General features: G+C 37.3%; 1 protein-coding gene across 4 annotated transcripts in view; it reads right to left on the bottom strand.

Annotated features, from left to right (window-relative positions):
* Positions 1 to 18,526, bottom strand: part of MTA3 (metastasis associated 1 family member 3) — a 153,698-nt gene that overhangs the window by 43,723 nt on the left and 91,449 nt on the right. For all 4 annotated transcript variants that reach the window (XM_063152092.1, XM_063152093.1, XM_063152091.1 and 1 more), the window contains exons 15-17: positions 17,219 to 17,305; positions 12,219 to 12,365; positions 1,316 to 1,347 (exon numbers count right to left, since the gene is read on the bottom strand). In XM_063152092.1, coding sequence (XP_063008162.1) covers positions 1,316 to 1,347; positions 12,219 to 12,365; positions 17,219 to 17,305 — 266 coding nt within the window. The remainder of the gene's footprint in view (positions 1 to 1,315; positions 1,348 to 12,218; positions 12,366 to 17,218; positions 17,306 to 18,526) is intronic.

Raw genomic sequence — 18,526 nt, forward strand, 5'->3', positions numbered from 1 at the left:
TTTTGGCTCAGATTTTAGAACTGTTCTGATATATTAGTAGAAAAGAGAGACTGAGTATCTCCAGAGTACAATTAATAGGACAAAAAAGAGTAAAGGTAGAGTCGAGTCAAGGGTTCACCAGCTTCAACATAATTGTCCTGTTCTTTTTCCCAAACCAATGCAGTATGGAAAAAACATTGAAAAGTTTTTCAATCCCTTCCAAAATTTTATAGCAGAGGAATACACTTGAATAACTAAATATCTTCTTTTGAAATGGGTGTACTTAAAACAAATTCATGACCAAGAAGGATTACATCACATCCAGTAGGAAACAGAAACATCACTTTTCCAGACATCTCTACTGTTTTGAAATCTGTTGTGCTCTGTAGTCCTTACCTATTTATAATTCATTTGCACTGGATTATTAATGTCCATTGATGACAAAGGCAATGAACTATATTAACCCTTTATCCCCTGCAGAATGAAGAAATCCATGGGGGAATTTACCCATAAATGCCATACATAAAGAAGATATAAACTTGAAGGGACGCCCTAAAAATTGTAGGAATGGAAATAAACAAGCTCATGTCATGATTTGCTGAGCCTTATTCTAAAATTTCAACACTCCTCTCAAAAACTGATATTTTTCAAAAGCAGAAAGCCCTCTCCTCAAACACCCACAGGACAGGCATCTATCATAAGAGATTGAGAAAAGTTTTCTCTATGAGAATTGGTGTTCAGCCCTTACCTAACTTTATTATGAGTTTGAAAAATAAAAAGATCAACATTTCTCACTCTATAAAAATGCAAGATAGTTACTAACTGCATGACATTTTTTTACATAAAGCTTTCTAATCTCATTTTTGAAGGTGTATCTATCCTCTTAAACATTTCCCATTTCTGGAAACCAAATTATCAAACTCAAGGAGAAGTTAGAAACTAGCCTCTAAGGAATGTTATGCAAAAAATTACTCAACTATTGTTCTATTTAAATGTGCTCTGCCCCATGTGATATAGATACAATGCAAGAAATTTTATTGACATTAACTTGACATAATCAAAAATCACTTAAACATAGAACATAGAATTGTAGTTGAATTTTTCAGCTATTCAAACTGACAGCACTATTACCTCTTAAGCTCTTTAATCTCTGATTTTTTCCCCAAGATTTCTCATGAAATAAATACACTCATTTTATGTCTACAATGATATTGGAATTAAAAAAAAAAAATTAAAAAAAAGCCAATGGCTTAGGATACTACTATATCTACTTCATTTTAAAGGAAAAAATCATAGCTACAGGCAGATCAATACCTATAATTCCCTCTATACTTACCATGATTGTTCTTGTTGTATGGCTGGATGATTCTGGAAAATAAAAGAACCACAGCACATTAGAATGTTTTCTTTATCCACAAAAGCCCTAGGTTCTGATGCTCACCCTGAGGGCTAAGATGCTACTGCTCAGCTACAACAATCAACACATCAAAAATGCAGAGACTGGAAAGATTTCTCATGAAATGAGCATGAGACTCATCATTGGTCCTGAATATATATGGCATGCTATAATATGCTGTTAACTGCACTCGTTCTCTCTGCTTAATTATCCTCTTCTGCAAGAAAATATAAAAATGGAACTAATTCATAATTCATGTTTGAAGAAGTGAGGTTTTTTTCATTTTGCTTTCAACATATGGCATCATGAAGGGGTTAGCTCTGCAGACAAAAATACAGATAGTATCAACATAATTACTGTTCCCATTAAAAAAAAAGCTTTTATAAAACTAGGCAACCCTTTTTCTGAGAATTTTGAGGTGGATGTTCAGTTTGAAACTGACAAAGCTTTTTGAGAAATGCAACATGCACAAAAGTTAATGATTGTCTCCCATATGATAAATCAGGAGTCAATCAACTGAGCTCATGGTTATATTTATACAAATTGCAGAGCAATCACTACTAGGCCAATAATTAACATAGATTTCACCTTGCTGTTTAACTCAGATTACTTTTGCTTTTTACTTTCTCTAAGAACATAAATCACATTCTCTTTGGCTTAAAATGTTACAGTTCACATATTAGAGATCTTGTTCTTTTTCAAAGCAGTGCAACTTCAGTAACAAAGCATAAGTAGTTAAAAAACCCACGAGGAAACCCACTGCTGGTCTATAAGATGAAAGATGATACTACCACCAGTCTCACAGACTTGCTCAAAAATTTGGATAGGACACCTTGTTGGCTATAGAGAGTCCTTAAGGAAGGGACATTCATCAAAACCACATGTTTTTATAAAATGTACACAAGTCTGAATGAATTCAATCAGCAGAGTCTCAGTTCTGCAAGCAAGATAAATTCTAAATAATTACTTTTTTTTAATTCTTGTCTTGATTCCAAATTGCAACTTAGAGGGTTTCTGACTAGTATCACTTACACAAAGAATTCTTGTGAGATTTTATTATTGTTTAAAATTGTATTCGGGAGATTAAAAGGACATGAGAACAGCTGCATATCTCTCTCTCAAAAAAAAAATGTAATTACACCCTTAAAGTGGCATTTCCCTTTCATTTTGAGGAGTCACCTTAGTCTGAAGGTATAGTTCAATCACTGATAGAAAAAAGGTAAACCATTTTAAACATCTCAAACTATTTTTAAACTCCAACATTCAACAGAAAGTATATAGTTTACATTTACATTTGTACAAGTCTTTATCCTTAGTCAGTTTTAAAGAAGAAATATTTATATCACTAAGGTCACATTGACAGTACTGTAATGTGAATACCTACCGAAAGCCAGCAATATCTCAGTTGTGAGCTCCTCTACCAGCCCTCTTTCCCCCTCTTTTTTCATGCAAAAGTTATCATTTATAAATACACATTTAGGTCACTAGTCCTCAAGGCAATTTTTAAACTGGTAGTATAAGAACTAAATATTGTGATAATCTACTGCTTCCTGATACTTGAACATGTTTGGCACTATTACAGAGTAAGAGAAGATCACAGTAGAGTGAAGAACTCTGTAATCTGTTAAATTTTTTTCTTCACAGTAATTTTTGTTATTAAAACTTTTTTTTTTTTTTTTGGCATCGCAGTAAAATAACATTTCAGGACCTGAAAATTCCTGGGAAAACACAGAGACTGCATTAATGGAATAATAAATAGCTGAGACAAAGATTCATTTAATTTATAAGCATAAATATCCAGAAAAAAAAAACCCCACCCAACCACCTTATCTCCAACATCCAACCACCTTATCTCCAAGAGCACAACATTTCCTGAAGAATCCCGAATGTAGGCAGAATTATCCACAAAGTTTAACACAAAGAATGAGGCTTCTTGTCTCTTGAAATAGAAGAGAGATGCATTACAGAGTGCTTTCAGTCGCTCCCAAAATGATCAAAGCCCACAAACAAAAAATCCACTTTTTTTATACAGAGATACTTGAAACCTTCCCTCTTACTCAGGGGTGCTGTGCTGTTGGCATAGCTCTATATGCCAAATCTATAAAAACTGTGCTTAGCCATGATTGTCCCAAAATACACAGACATGCTCTCACTCAGTTGTCTGTGAAACTGAGAAGATCTCCCTAAAATGAGCTGAGGAACAACTGAATTTTCCTGGAAATTGTTAAACAGTGTATTTCTGACAAGAACCTGACAGACGCCGTTAATGCAGTGCCAGCAGCTGTTAACTCCAGGATATTAAAATATTGATAATCTAATAATAAAACCCAGCAAAGGAGTGAAAAAAGATGTTATATTTGTAAATATGCCTGTTATATCATGCAATAGACTCATTCTCTTTTTTTTTGCATGTATTTTCCTTGCTGTAGATACTGAAATATCATCTAAGTTGCCAAACAGCAGAGACTTGACTATATCCATAAATACAAAGGTAGGAAAAGAACTCTTTAATAAGCAGATAGAGTAAAAAGATTCTAGGATTAACAAAGACTACTAATTATGGTGCCATAGTTACACAATTTAAACTCTTATATACTCTGATACACAAATATTCAGACTTTAGAACTGAGCAGACACCAATTTCTTCCAGAAAAAAAATTATACCCTGACTTGGCCGGTTCTGAAAAACACTTATGCATGGACACATCAGCCAATTTTGTGGAACACTTTTAACTAAGGCGACTAAGGAAGGAAGTCCTTGCTTAAAAAGGCAGTCACACAGCATTAGAATCCTTTACATAGGGTCTGCACATTAATGCAAACTCCAGTGCAGCTCAAGGGCATCAGATATTATTGAAAAGCTACAAAATTCTTGGTATTGAACAGAACAGAAGGCGGAGCTTTGGATTTTCATTTTTATCTGCCAAGTTCTACAATGCTTTAGGGAATTGACATAATCTGGCTTGAATTTTAGGGAAACTGGCACGAGTGGACACTCGGTTTATAAGTGAGTTCTTACAGCAAGAACTGCGATCTGTACTTGCACCCCTTCAGTAGGAAGGGAATTCCAGAATGGAGACTGGTTCTCCCCTTAAGGATAATGAGTGCCAGGGAAGTGGATTGCCCATTTTGCAAAAAAACTCTACAAAAAACCACACCAAATATCACAGACCAGACACAGGATCTTTCCAGTTCCACTGCCTAAGCACTTTGTAAAGATGCCTTCCCTATTGCATTATGTACTAAAATTGTTAGGAACTATTGCTCTGCAATCACAGCTTACAAAAAATAATCAACCTACTTGCCAGTAATCATACACAGAAGCATTGTGAATATGAACTCCAGATCTTGAATCAGAACCCATAATTCAGGAGGTAATATGCTGCTAATCCTGTTATCAAACAAACAGGATTCTCTTTCTGCAACTGTATATCTTTAAAATAATACTAGGGGAAAGTAGTGATTCTAGGAATTAAGCTCTGGCTATTTGCATTGTGGTTTAAATGTTAACTTAATTACAGTGTTGTTTCCTGTTTGAAGAGCTGATTCATTCTGCCAATTAGGAAATCCAATGTTACTGCAGCTTCATGTCTACACAATACCTGTATATTAAAACAAGAAACACTGACTCCACAGCAGAAATGGAGCATTTTACCATGAAGCGCCCTTCCCTCCACCTGGGATCCCACTTGCCTTGCTCTTTCTGATCCCTGCTGCCACCAGTGGTACCAGAAACACGTGTGCACTGGTGAGTTCAGGGATGCAACGCCCCTATTTTTCATAAGCATTTATTTCCTTGGCACAACAAAAGCAAAGTGATCTATGGCACTCTCCAAGTAGTGCTTTAAAGCATGAATGTGACTCTAGATTTTTGCTTTTCTTGTGAATCAATTGTAGACAAAGAAGCCTTACAAAACCAAAGAGAGATTTTTGAAAGAAAGGAATAAGTGCCAAAGGAATCAATAATAGTGCTTTATTCAATTTCTAATGTACTTTCACCCTGGGAAATAATACACATTTCTCAAGACACAGTAAACCTGAGCATTTCAGTTGAATGGATATTGTATTTTGACTTTGGCATAACAAAAGTAATCGCTGTCTGTATTTTAAAAAATACACAACGTGCTTAGGAACAGTTCTTTCTCAGAGGAAATCCAAGGCAACCTGGGTTTGCAGAAATGCTTTTGCTCCTCCCAAGCACTCCTGTGGGCAAATTACACTGCTTACCTTTTCTCACTGAAAAATACCCTGCAGTTTAAGCAGTCATCAGACAGAGAAGGGAAGACTGTCCTTTTATTTGTACTCAAAGGAGCTCAAATACTTGGAAGATAACTGTAATGTAAATTCAATGTACATGTGAGATAATGTACATTGTGAGACAAGAACTAATTTTCTCAATTTTAAGAAATTCTAGGGGGAAAAGGTATTTCTCTTCTATTTTTTCAGACAAAAATATTTTCCTCCTACTTGGTTATTGTTCATGTTAAGTCACAACATCACTTGCATCACTGGGTTTGGAGAAATGAAGACCGACGAGGGAAGTGGGCAATCATCAACTCACTGTTTTATAACACAGAAATTTAAATAGGGAAAAAAATTTACTTGATACTTGCAAATATGAGATGCAGAAGCTTAGTTCTACAAATGATTGACAATGTCAGCAGCAACATCCTGGGGTAATTAAGGCCTGTGTCACTTTCCAGGCACATTATTTGGGCTCTGGAAATTGTCAGCAGTTCATCATCTTCAGTATCATGATTTGTATCTCTGCAAAAACAAGTGAATTTACTAACCACAGAAATGTAAGATTTAGAGCATTTTAGTTTCCTAATAAATATTTTAAATTATTGCTTCCAACTGCCTAGTGAAAATAGAGAGAAATTGGCTACTCTTGTGCAAGTTGCAAAATTTTAATGTAAAAAGGTTGTTAGGTCAATCTCTTGAGGGTCAGAGATGGTTTTAATGACTCTGTATAGAAAAGCAGGACTAAGCTCTTAAGTATTTCCCATAATGATATAAGCATAAAAGCAGTATATTTCAGGAAGTAACTAAAAGCCATAAGCACCTTTTCATATTCCTTTGCTTTCCTCAGTAAATGACAGTAACACAGCATCATTTTTTCCTGAGAGATCTATTTTCCACGTTCACATTTCCATCAATACCAGTGCACACATTTGACTGAGAAATCTGTAGCTGAATATTTTAAAGAGTTTTCTGGCTATATCAAAGACCATAGCTAGAACACGCATGAACTAAGCAAACTTCAGAGGGAAAACTGACTGTGGAGCAATATATAGCTTTTGTCTCTCACTTTTGGGAAGAGTGAATACACACAATCCAGCATTAATCATACCTTGTGCTTTAGGATGGAAGAAATGGTAAATTTTCACATAGCAGCTTGTTTGCCACAACTCATTTCTACTCTTTCAGTTGGAAATCACTGGTATGTTAAAGGAGGTTTATAACAATTTTGGTGGGTTTACAGTTTATTAATGTGTAAGAGAAAATTTATGGCTTTCTTTTTTAAAGTAAAAGAACACCAGAGGTTTTTTGATATGCAATCCATGCTGCTCCTCTGCCACCATAGCAGAACATCTGTCTCTACCAAAACACAGTATTGTGATAAAAATCAGACATCTTTGAGAAAAAACAACTCACTCACTGCTGAAAAATTCCAACCTAAAGAGAAACCTCCTTCCCTTTAATGTACTTTCACACAATTTTATGTGCATTCAATTATAATGAACTTAATTATAATAATATTATAACTATTTTCTCTGTTTCAGATAAAATAATTATAACATCATTATAGAAAGAAAATATATTCAAGAAAACACATTCAAGAAAATTTGGGTCAGGGAAGGTTTTAGTCTCCCTGTATGTCTGTCAGACTGCTGATGTCTTCATCTGTTTGTCATAAACTCCCCATGGAAAACTAGAAGTGAAATCTAAGGCTTTCTCCTTGCTCATCTCCTGAATAGCCAATAGTATCAGTCATAAGCATAGAGAGAAGGATTGACCCAAACAGTATCTAAGAGAGAAGGAACATCTTTTTGAGGTTTTTCTCCATTTGCCAATTTCTCATGTCACCTTCTCATCCTGCCAGGCCAGACACGTGTGGGTTCCTAGGAAAGCAGACCCCAAAAATTGTTGCCTCATTCCTAGGTACTTCATATATCTGCTGTGCACTTCAGTAAATTCCAGAACAGAAACTGGACTGTTGAAAGCATCCTCTTGAAGGCAGCAGGACATGTCAGACTGAAATACAGCACTAAAGGTATGGCAGGGAAGAAAGGAGGATCAGGGCTGTTAATTCAAGCCTCTTCAGCTGTGAAAGGCTGGCTCTTTTTTTGTCCAAAATATGAAAATGGTATCAACAGGCACAGACAGATTTCTGTACCTCATCAGTGACGCTGATGCCTTGGACATCCTGTGGATATTCTGATTCTCATGCATCTTTCCAAAGGTAAGGAAACGCATGCCAGATGACAGAAATTATTCTTGTGTAAAATGCCTCTACCTGATGTTTCCAAATATTATAAGCAAAATTATCATTACTCACCCTGCCAAAACAATAGGCTGACGTAAAATTTGACTACTTGGATGCACTGTTCCTCACAGTTAAGCAGCTTGTGGGAGAAAGTAATTGCTTGGAATAATTTCAGATGCTGTAATTTAAAGATCAGATTCAAAATATCTAGAGCACTTTACAGTCACACCTAAATCTTCCCATCATCAACTCCAGTAACAAAATTGGATACATGTAACCTTCTGCAACATCGTGATTTTCTGAAGATGGAATTTTCCCACTTGAAAGAGGCTATCTTCATGGCAGAGAACCACTTAAATATCTTATGCTGACTTTAATTTCAGCAGCAATTGTAATGCTGCATCTCAGAGTAGTTAAAAGCTCCAGTGTGTATATTACACAAAAGCTTCTCAAAGTACCTTGAGTTTTCCAGAGCAGCAAAATGCCAGTTCACTGGCACTTTTTATTACATCTCACGGAATGCAAGATTTGCTGTTGTTGGAAAATAAAATGAAAAACACTTTTCTAAGACCATCCAGCAAAACTCTTCCTCCCAATCAGGGACACAAAAACCTACAAGATCCTCTCTCTAGCTACAATACACAGTGCTTAAGCAAAGCAATTCCACTCACGTCCATGACTGACAATAACAAGATATCAGGGCACAACCTCCCCATTAAGAAAAGATTAATGAGGGAGCTCATTTATCAATTAAACCAAAACCTTTCTGGAGGTGCATCCATGGAAAACTGAAAGGGAATGTTGTGCTGCATTAGCTAAAAGCAGAACTCAAGACAATGTAAGGCTTGTATAAGAAATGCTAAACATATTCTTGTTTATTATTCTTAAAAGCATTTAACTAAATATTAATGATGTTTCTCATAATCTTCCCCCACTTCCCCAAAGAGGAATAAAAATGTGCCATTTCCATAATGTACTGCTATATTCAAGGCAAATAATTATTAATTTGCTTAAAAAGAAATTCTGCCAAAAATAAGGCACTCATCTAGACAGTAAGATTGACTTAAATCATGCTAATCTAAATATATATTTGCACAAGCCTAAGCAACATTTATTTGAATGCTGTGAAATACTGTACATCTTAAGCAAATATATTTATGTGGCTTTCTCAAAACAAATATCTAATACTGTTGGAGAAAAGGTAAACTTGAAAATGCAGACATTTACATGTAAATAATATTAAGATTATGAAAACAGCAAATGAGATTTAATATAAATTCCCCATGCTCCATTTTGTTTGCTCATTTCACCAAAGCATGCACTGAAAGGCAGAATCTGTCATCATCTCCATATCAAGCCTTCTGGATACTGTTAATTGATACAACACAATCCAACCTGCAGCAGTCAATACTATTTTGGAATCAAAAAAGCTTTTTAGTGTATTTATAGTAACACAAAAACTCTGGAGGCTGGCAAAACCTTTCACTGCACAAATAGCACACCGTGGTCAGGGAAATTACAGAAACCACCACTTCCCAAGCTGATCTGGTATTGAAGAGAAGCTGGATAAAACACAAGCAAAAAGAAAAATATATTTTATATTTACCACTAACCTGGGGAGGAGGTAAAGGGTGAATACTGAAGGTAATCAGTTTTAAGTAAGAAGAAATGGAATCTATGCTGTTGAGTATCATTACTACTGGTTCGTTATTTTTTCATATTTTCGTTATTTTTGCATTTTATTTTCACAGCTCCACATTTTAATCAGAGAGAGGCAAGAATAATAACAAAAATATCCATTTTTTGTACTAAGATACTTTTTGCACTAAAAAAATACAGATTTGGCTTATTTAGGATATATGCTTTCAAATATGTTGTTTTCACAGGAAACAGATAAGCAGAAATATTGTATTTGTGAGGTGCCCCATGACAGGAAGGAATTATGCATCTGACTCCATGTTCTTAGAAAGTTAATTATTTTAAGATACTGTATTATATTAAATACTATACTGAACTATACTAAAGAATAGAGAAAGAATACTTACAGAAGGCTAACAAGACAATAATGACTCTTTCTAGAGCCTCGAGACAGCTTGGCCCTGATTGGCCAATGAGTGAAAACACAGAATCACTCCAGAATCCAATGAAACTATCATCTGTGGGTAAACAATCTCCAAACACATTCCAAAGCAGCAAAACACAGGAGAAGCAAATTAGATAATATTGTTTTGCTTTTTCTCTGAGGCTTCTCAGCTTCCCAGGGGCAAAATCCTGGGCAAAGGAATTTTTCCAGAAAATACCACACAGAAATATCTCCTAAAGCAGTGACTTGCAGTTCTCAATACTACTTTTTCAAATTAGATGTTATTTTGTGCAAATGGCTTTAACACAATGTTTGATACACACTAACTGGTGTACTTAATAACTGGATTTACACACTCTTTACTTTGAGAACATCTATACTAAGTAGAAGAAAAATTTTACAGGTTTCCAAGCATGCCTCCTTACAGAGACATAAGGAGGGGTTCAATCATAATAATTACCCTGAACTTACTGCTACAGCCTTCTCTGCTGGAGAAATGTGCAGGTTGCAGCAAGATGGGGGTCAGTGTCTTCTCACAGATGAGAAGTGATAGGAGAAGAGGAAACAGCTTCAAGTGATGCCAGGGAAGGTTTAGGTTAGATATTGGGGAAAACTACTTCACTGAAAGCATTGTTGAGCAGTGGAACAGGCTGCCCAGGGAAGTGGTTCAGTCACCACCATCCCTGGAGGTATTGAACACTTGGGGCATGTTGGGTTTAGGGCTTAGCAGTGCTGAGTTGAGGGCTGGACTTCATCTATGAGGTCTTTTCCAACAGAAAGTATTCAATGATCATCTTTATATCCTAGGGAAGCTGATCACTCAGAGCTCTCATGGAGAGCCCAGTCTAAGGGCCAGCATCGGTGGAGGGGGAGGTCTTTGTTCACATTCTTATGCAGCAACCACTAAACCATCCATGCAGAACTCAGTGAAAAGCCAGCATTTATGGCTCTGCCTACCAATGCAGATATCATATTTTCTTCCAGCTGCAATATTTTCTCCCGTGTTGTCACCTTGGTCCCCCGAAGAGCCTGTGTTGCCATGAATGTTGTTTGTCTGTGGTGTAATAGCTGCATGCTGAGCAGAAGAGCAAGCAATCCTCTCTTCTGTGTATTCTCAGTAACCACTTCTTGTCAAAGGATGTCATGATTCCTATCTAGGTGTTATTAAATGTACAGTAGGTGTTTTCACTGCAGTACACAAGTAGTGTTTGCAGTGACAGAAAAACAAGATTATGGGGAAGATGATGAATAATGAATCAAGTTTTTATCCCTTTATTTGGAATACTATTTCTATGAGCTTGTCTGAAAGGCAATTCCTCTCCTTTCTACCTCAACCTATTCTGTGAAGCATGAAAGCAGAGTGTCACCTCTTTTGTGAACATTTTTGTGAACAATTTCTCCTTTTGTGAACATTTCTCCTGAGCAGTCTATTTGAGAGCCCAACGTCTGACAGATTTCTACCCTCAATAACCTTATTCAATTACAGAACAAATAAGTTAATGGTTTACAGAAGTTATATCTCACAAAGAGATATCAGGAACGCATGCATGCCTTTTCTTTTAGTGTAAACCTTATATTCTGCTGGATTCTCCTCTTATTTAGACAAGGTAAAATTGTTTTCGGTTAGAGTTGAAAAATCTTTCTGTTTGGTGAAGAAAAAAAAAATCAGAAATTTACAGTCACTTTTCAGGATGAAAAATAAAGATCATCTGAGAAAAGTTAGTCTTACCCAAAAATTTCCATCCTTTTTTTTTTTTTGTTGCTGTTGTTTGGTGTTTTTCTTTTGGGTTTCTTTTTTGTTTTGTACATCTTCATTCCTGCTCTTAGTTTGCACTGAGGTGTAACGAAGTGGCTGGATACACCAGGCATAAAAGTCACCTCTGGCACTGCACAGTGTACAGAAAAAGCCTTTCCTGCACCTCTGCGACACACTTTTTGCTTCCTACTCTGCAGGCACAGTGGCTTTCTAAGGTGCAATGCAAAAAGCCAAAATAAAACATGCTGCATCTCTGCCTTCTTTTCTTGTCCTTTTTTGGTAAATCAAAAGCAGTAAGAAAAATGGTAAATGGAGTTTTTGTAACAGATGGTATTAATATATCTTTATCCAACTAATAGGCACCACTATTCATTGCATGGATGCCATAAGCATGCCATCCATATCTTACATTTTTCTAAAGTCTGTACCCTCTCATTTAATGTTCCCTCAGGTTCACAGAAAGTTTTTCAATTCAGAGAGATAAAGAATATTTCATTTATACTCCTTCACATACCATCAAGCCCATTATGATGGCTGTAGTTTCTTTTCCCCAAAATACTTAATGAAGAGTGGTTGGAGGGTGCAAGCAGTCGTTTTGCACTTGGACTTTGAAGGCTTGGTGTTGACCTGATTACACTGGGTTTCACAGCAGGATGTATCTCTGTTTGAGACAAAAGAGAGAGAGAAATTATAGCTACTTGATTTTAAGATAAATAAAACAATCTATTCCACATATGAAATTAACTTTTGTTTTTCAGTGAAAAGAAAATTCCTTCGCACTTTTGTGTTTACAAGACCTTGAACAACACGAGTCCTCCTACCCACAGCTCCTCCAAGTAAGAAAGGTCTATTTCACTTTAGGTTACCCAAGCTCGATTCCACAGTGCAGACATGTAAGGATTTGAGGTTGAAGAGCTAATAAACACAAAACACTCTGAAATGGGTGTGTTTAGATTTTCCTACCCTTTTGAGATTTGTATTGAAGCTACACACCCACAGGTTTCAGCAAGCAAATAAAAGCATTTTACTGTAGTGAAACTACCTCAACACCTCAAGCTATTCAGCATTTTCTGTCATAATAACATGCTTTAGGGGATCTTCCCACACACAAGTCACAAGGTGCAGGAGTCAAGAGGAGACACCGTAGGGCTTTGCAGGTAAAACTACCCCAAAACTGCAGTGGGAACACTTCCATACTTCCTCTTCCTGGGGAGCTTCAAACATCCCAGAGCATCTGTTTCATGGAGCAAAACTATTTTGGAGGAAAAGGAATAAAGAGGGAATGAGGCAGCAAAACACATGTGGCCGGCACATTTCAGAGTGGCACCTGCTGTGTTTGCCAGGAGCTGACGCAGCTGCAGGGAAATTTCTGTATTCAGCCAGATAAAAGTGGCAAAAGGAAGCCTTGGCTGAGTCTGCTCGTCCCTCACCAGGAATTTGCTGAACCAATTAATTAATTCCCATCACAAATTTGGGTTTAAAATGCCACCACCAGGCTTGGATGGACCCAGTCTTGTGTGGGAAGTCAGCTGCCCAGGGCAGGTCCTGGCCCTGTGTCACAGTGCAGGGCACCAGCTGCCAGCACTGTGCAGGGTATGAGGCACCAGCTGCCCAATTACAGCAGCCTCTGATGAGCCCAGGAGGCAGAAGAGGCTGAGAAGGTGAGGGCAGAGGGGCTGGCAGTCAGATCAGCAGAGTCAGCTGCCCAAGGCAGGTGAGATCAGAGCATAAAAACTGAGTACTTTCCCATTTGCAACCCAGGTTTACACCTCCTGAAAAGTGCTTCTTTCTTCTTATAAAGTGCTTTTTATTTTCTGTTTATAAAATGGAGCAGAGACTCTGGGAAGATGCAAAATCTACAGTGAGGCCAAGTATTCAAGGAGGAGCCTCTACAGCCTCTGCCATCCATGGCTACCATTCAGGAGAAAGAGAAACCACTGTATAAAGTCAAAGCCCACTGCAATAGCATGTTCTTCCTCCTTCAGGAATGCCCAAAGTCTGATACCCAAGTGCTTCCCTGCCCTGCCTGGAGCTCTTGGTCTCATGGCCTTGGCCAGGCTCTGCCACCGTGCCAGGAGGAGATAACGCCTACAATTTTCACACTGGAAAAGACTGCTTAATTGTTCACCACTGCTTTGGTTGGGGCTTGCAATCACACTCTCCAAGCATGAACACACTCCCATGAGAAGCCTCAAGAGGGCCAGGTAAGAAACAGTAGGGCAGAGAAGTACACAGAGAACAGCTAAGAAGGAAGGCACAGCTAACCAGTCACTTCAGGGCAGAGCTGTAGATTTGATGGCACCAAATTCCCCACCACTTAATTAGATAAAAGCTTTTTACAGCCATTCACTGCAGAATTCATCTGCTTTTCACACAGAAAAGATTTCATGGCATGTCCTGTTTTTCTTGCTGTGGGGAACAAGCATCTCATACTTTGCTTTTTTACTAATGGGAACAGAGGCATGCTTAATATTATGAACACCACTGATTGCTAAGGTAAAACTCTAAACTGAAATAGATACACTTGTGCCATTTGCTGAAGGTAATTGGAATTTGCATTCTAAAATGTTCATTTAGCAATCTTTTCCAGTTTTCTGAAGGAAACGGTATATTTCCAGGGCTAACAACACTAAAAGCTTATTTTATTTGCCAAAGAGCTCCAGCAGCAACCACAGTAATCCCAGCAGTTGCATCGACACATGAGAACTCCACCTCCTTTCATCTGCAACCTATAGGAGAGGAAATTTCATATTTTCAGGGTGAGCAAACAGTTGAGGAAGGAAGCATTTCCTTCCATCAGCTTCTCTTCAGTTCAGAAGTCACTAATCCTCCATTAGTTTACCACAAAGGCTGTCTTTTCTCTTTCTGCAGTAGAGGAAGGTAGCAAGACCAAGCTCTACATTTAAGTTCTAGAAAGGAACTCAGTAAAACAGCCAGGATCACTTCCCAATGGACTGAGTCCTTCCTGTGCAGACCTTTACATCTTATTTCACTCCTCCTCTACATATAGACTTGCTTCAAATATTTTCATGCTTTAGATCAGCACTTTATAACCAGCTGCCTCATCACACCCAAGCAGTGTAACGAGGCATTTCAGGAGTTTTGCTTACTATCCCTTCATATAATTGTATTATGGAATAATAGCAATCAAAATCTTTTAATTCCTGCTGCTCTTATGCTCTTCTATTGCAGAGCACTTCACTGAAAATCTTTTAGCCAGCTGCACCTTGTTCTAACTCAGAGCATTCAAATTATCTCATGACCAGTAGCAAATAGCCAGTCAGCCACATTCTGAAATAAAAATAAATAGGAGTAAGAGATACTGTTTCAAAAACATATTAGTAACCCATTTCATAGGACCAGATTTCAGCCTCAAGCAAGTAAATAACAATAACAACATTAAAAATTTCTCCCTTTTTCATTATGGCAGTAGGGTAAAAAAATAAAATACCCCAAAGTAAACAAAGAGAAGCTGAAGTCTTGTACCAAATCACCTCAACAAACATCCTGGATTCCAGAGGGGCTTAGGCAGCTGCACCTTTCCCTCACCTCATCTCCTCAACATGTATCCCAGCTGGAGTGTTAGCCTGGTTTTCTCATAACTAAGAGATAATATAGGACATTTAATTAGCCAGGGGTTCACAGCAGCAGCTTTGTTTTAGGAAGCACAGTGATGACTGATGAGATTGAAGGGATTGGCCCCAGCTCTTGAGACGACAAGGCCTAATTTTAATGCTTGTCCTACCTCACCTGTGGAAGCCAAGATGCAGAAAGGGAAGTGATGACCCAGGATGTGCAGGGCACTGAAATCCTCCCTGCCTTAGCAGAAAGGTGGAAAACAGTAGTGCCCTGACACATTGTTAATCATATGCCAATAAATTTCTGTGAGAACGGCACAGCATGAATCTTAAAAAGAAAACAAGTGCCTCCTATATAAGTTGACATGATATATAATAATATTTTTATGAGAAAAATAATGCAAGATTTACTAATTTACTGAAATTGCAAAAATCACAAATAAACTAAAAAGATCACAAACAAACTAAACTAAAAATTTTCGCCAAGCTACATAGCAAACAAAAAGCCATTTTCTAGCCATCCCTATAAAGCTAATTCAGATGAATGTAATCAGCTGCACTGGGTTCACTTCACATTCCCATAACACATATTATTTTCCTCAGCTGTAGTGAGACACTGTTACTTCCCATACAGTCAAATTCTAAGCAGACTCTGCAGAAATCTGGCATATTTTAGGACTGTTAATCTTCTACCAGACCTTCATGTAAGTTCACAAAATGCTGCCTGACACTATTCATCCATTCACTCTCTTAAACCTACAGACTCAGACTCCCAGAGGGGTCGAGACAACTCCACAAAGGCTGTATAACATGGCACTAAAAACAGGTGCTGTCTTCTAAGTGTCCCCATGTTAGCACTTCCTCTTTAGATGCACAGACAGGTCAGCTGGATGAACCATCCCCTGTCCAGCTTCCCCCCTAACAACCACAACTCCACCAAGTCAACCTAAGTAGTCCCTTCAATACACATAACACACATAGCTGGGATGTCTGTAGGGAATTATTCCTGTCTTTTTTCTTAAACTCCAGGGTAGGAGAAATCAAAATTCAGTGAGAATGGCATTAATTCCTCATTACCCATATTCTTGAAGTTAGCATTTCGACAAAATTGATGTCCTGGAAGAACAGTTGTAACTACATTAAAACTGATTTCTATTTCAGTAAGGCAAGAGACTTACTGTTTACTTTGATCTAGTTCAAACCTCCTGCTGACTGAAATTATGAGCAAAACATCTAGACTAAACTCTACACTCAGTAGAGTTCACTTCTGTAGAACAGGATTAACACACAGCAGAATTACTCGCTGCATCTCTAATCAACTGATTGATTTCTATTCTCATTTGAGGATTAACAGCCTCTGGGTTATCACAACTCTTATATGACTGTGCAAATATTTAACAGTCACTGACGGCTCATTGCAAGGAATCATTATTATCAGAATTTTTCCTCTCCCCATTTACTTATAGTTTCATGTCCTCTCGGTTGTGAATTCAGTACAGATTTCATTGCACCTTTTAAACTTAGGTCATCAAATTACAAGGTATGCATCTTAGTGTGGCTGAGCTCCCCTGCTCTTAAGTAAAAAGGAGTATTGCAAATGGATACAAAGGCCACAGTAGAGCAGTCCTGAGAATCTCCTCTTTGAGCAGTTCTTCTTTATATTTAGAGAGCCAGACTATTCTTCACGTTCTAAATTACATCAGGTGTCACTCTGACACTAAACCAGTATCAGGAGGACTTCTGCCTATATCCTGAAAGTTCAACCATGCAGTTTTGTAACTCAAGTGGACCGCCATTATTATTAATTTATTAACTTCAGATTTTTTTCACATTACTAAAAGCATAAATTCTCTCTTTTTGTGCATCCCAGGTTACGATGCTTCAGTACACACTGAAAGTTTGTTTGGTTTGCTATTCTCCATAGGCAGATACGCACCTAAATACCCAATGATACATGACAGTGGCTTCCTGGTGCTTTTTATCTTCAGAGGATTCCCAGCAAGTTCACAATGTCGATCTGCATCTGAGAATTTTAAAGAATAAAACCCAGTTTAAATATTTTACTATTACCAACAGATTTAGGATATACCAACCAGTCTCTGACTTGCATTTTTAACACAAATTTCTTTTAGCCTAACTTTTAGATTCTCCTTTTTATCATCAATACTTCTAATCATGTATATTTAAAGGCAGAACATGTCCTCTTTCATGCAAGTGATGTTATGATTTTTCTTTTTTTTCTTTTTTTTTCTTTTTAAAGAAAGATAGTTTCAATACCAGCTAGACTGTAGTTTTTGCTTACAAAGTCTTTCTGGAGATAGACTTTGGCAAGCAAATGGATAGACAGCCAAGCAAATGGAACATAGATGAAAACATGCATACTAAAAATGCAGTTTTGGCTATTAAAAATGATTTTCATTGAATTCTTTTTTGGTTTCTACACACTTTTCTGTCTCTAAATGGGGCAATACAGAGTCAAGGATTTAAAGCTGGGACTACTGATTTTTGTCATACAACTCCTCACTGTAAACTTTTCAACAAAATGCTCAGTTTTAACCAAGTATTACAGAGCTCAAAGATCTCAAAGATTGCAACTCTCTGCTAAGAGAAAATTAGCAGTGCAGCAACTGCCTAAAATTTCCTGCTGCTACTGTGAATACACAAGCAAAGATTCCATCCACATGTCCCAAAAACAAAATGTTAACATAAAGAGGTTAATGCTTAGACAATGAAGTCAGTCAACTTAAGGCAAAAATTCACAAGGTTTCAGTAAATCATTTCAAGACAACTGGAAATAGATAATCTTTTTTTTTTTTTTCTTTTTAAGTATTCAGAATAATTGGGTTTCCTGTCTTTCAAGAGCACAAAGAGCTCCCATAGAGAGCTTCCAGTATCCCTAGAATACAGGTATTCTGTTCTGTACAAAATTGCATTCGTACAGTGATTATATAGGTCAGGAGGTCTCTCAAATGGAAGAGCTTCCCACAAATACCTACCTACAAGTTTTACAGAAGGGACACATTATATAGATTATAATTGCAACTCCTCCCTGTGTTTCACCAAACTCTTCCTTTGCTTCATTCCAGCACATGAGACACAGTAAACAGCAACAGCAAGAGGATAAGACACCATGTAAAGCATTTACAATCCCTTTAACAATTCTAATCTAGATCTGTGCAAAAATCATGAAGATGGTGAAGGCACAGCAATGACTGGAATAAGTATTTCAGATATTCAGGACGTT

Source organism: Melospiza melodia, chromosome 3 (assembly GCF_035770615.1).
Source record: "Melospiza melodia melodia isolate bMelMel2 chromosome 3, bMelMel2.pri, whole genome shotgun sequence".
In the NCBI taxonomy this organism is placed as follows: domain Eukaryota; kingdom Metazoa; phylum Chordata; class Aves; order Passeriformes; family Passerellidae; genus Melospiza; species Melospiza melodia.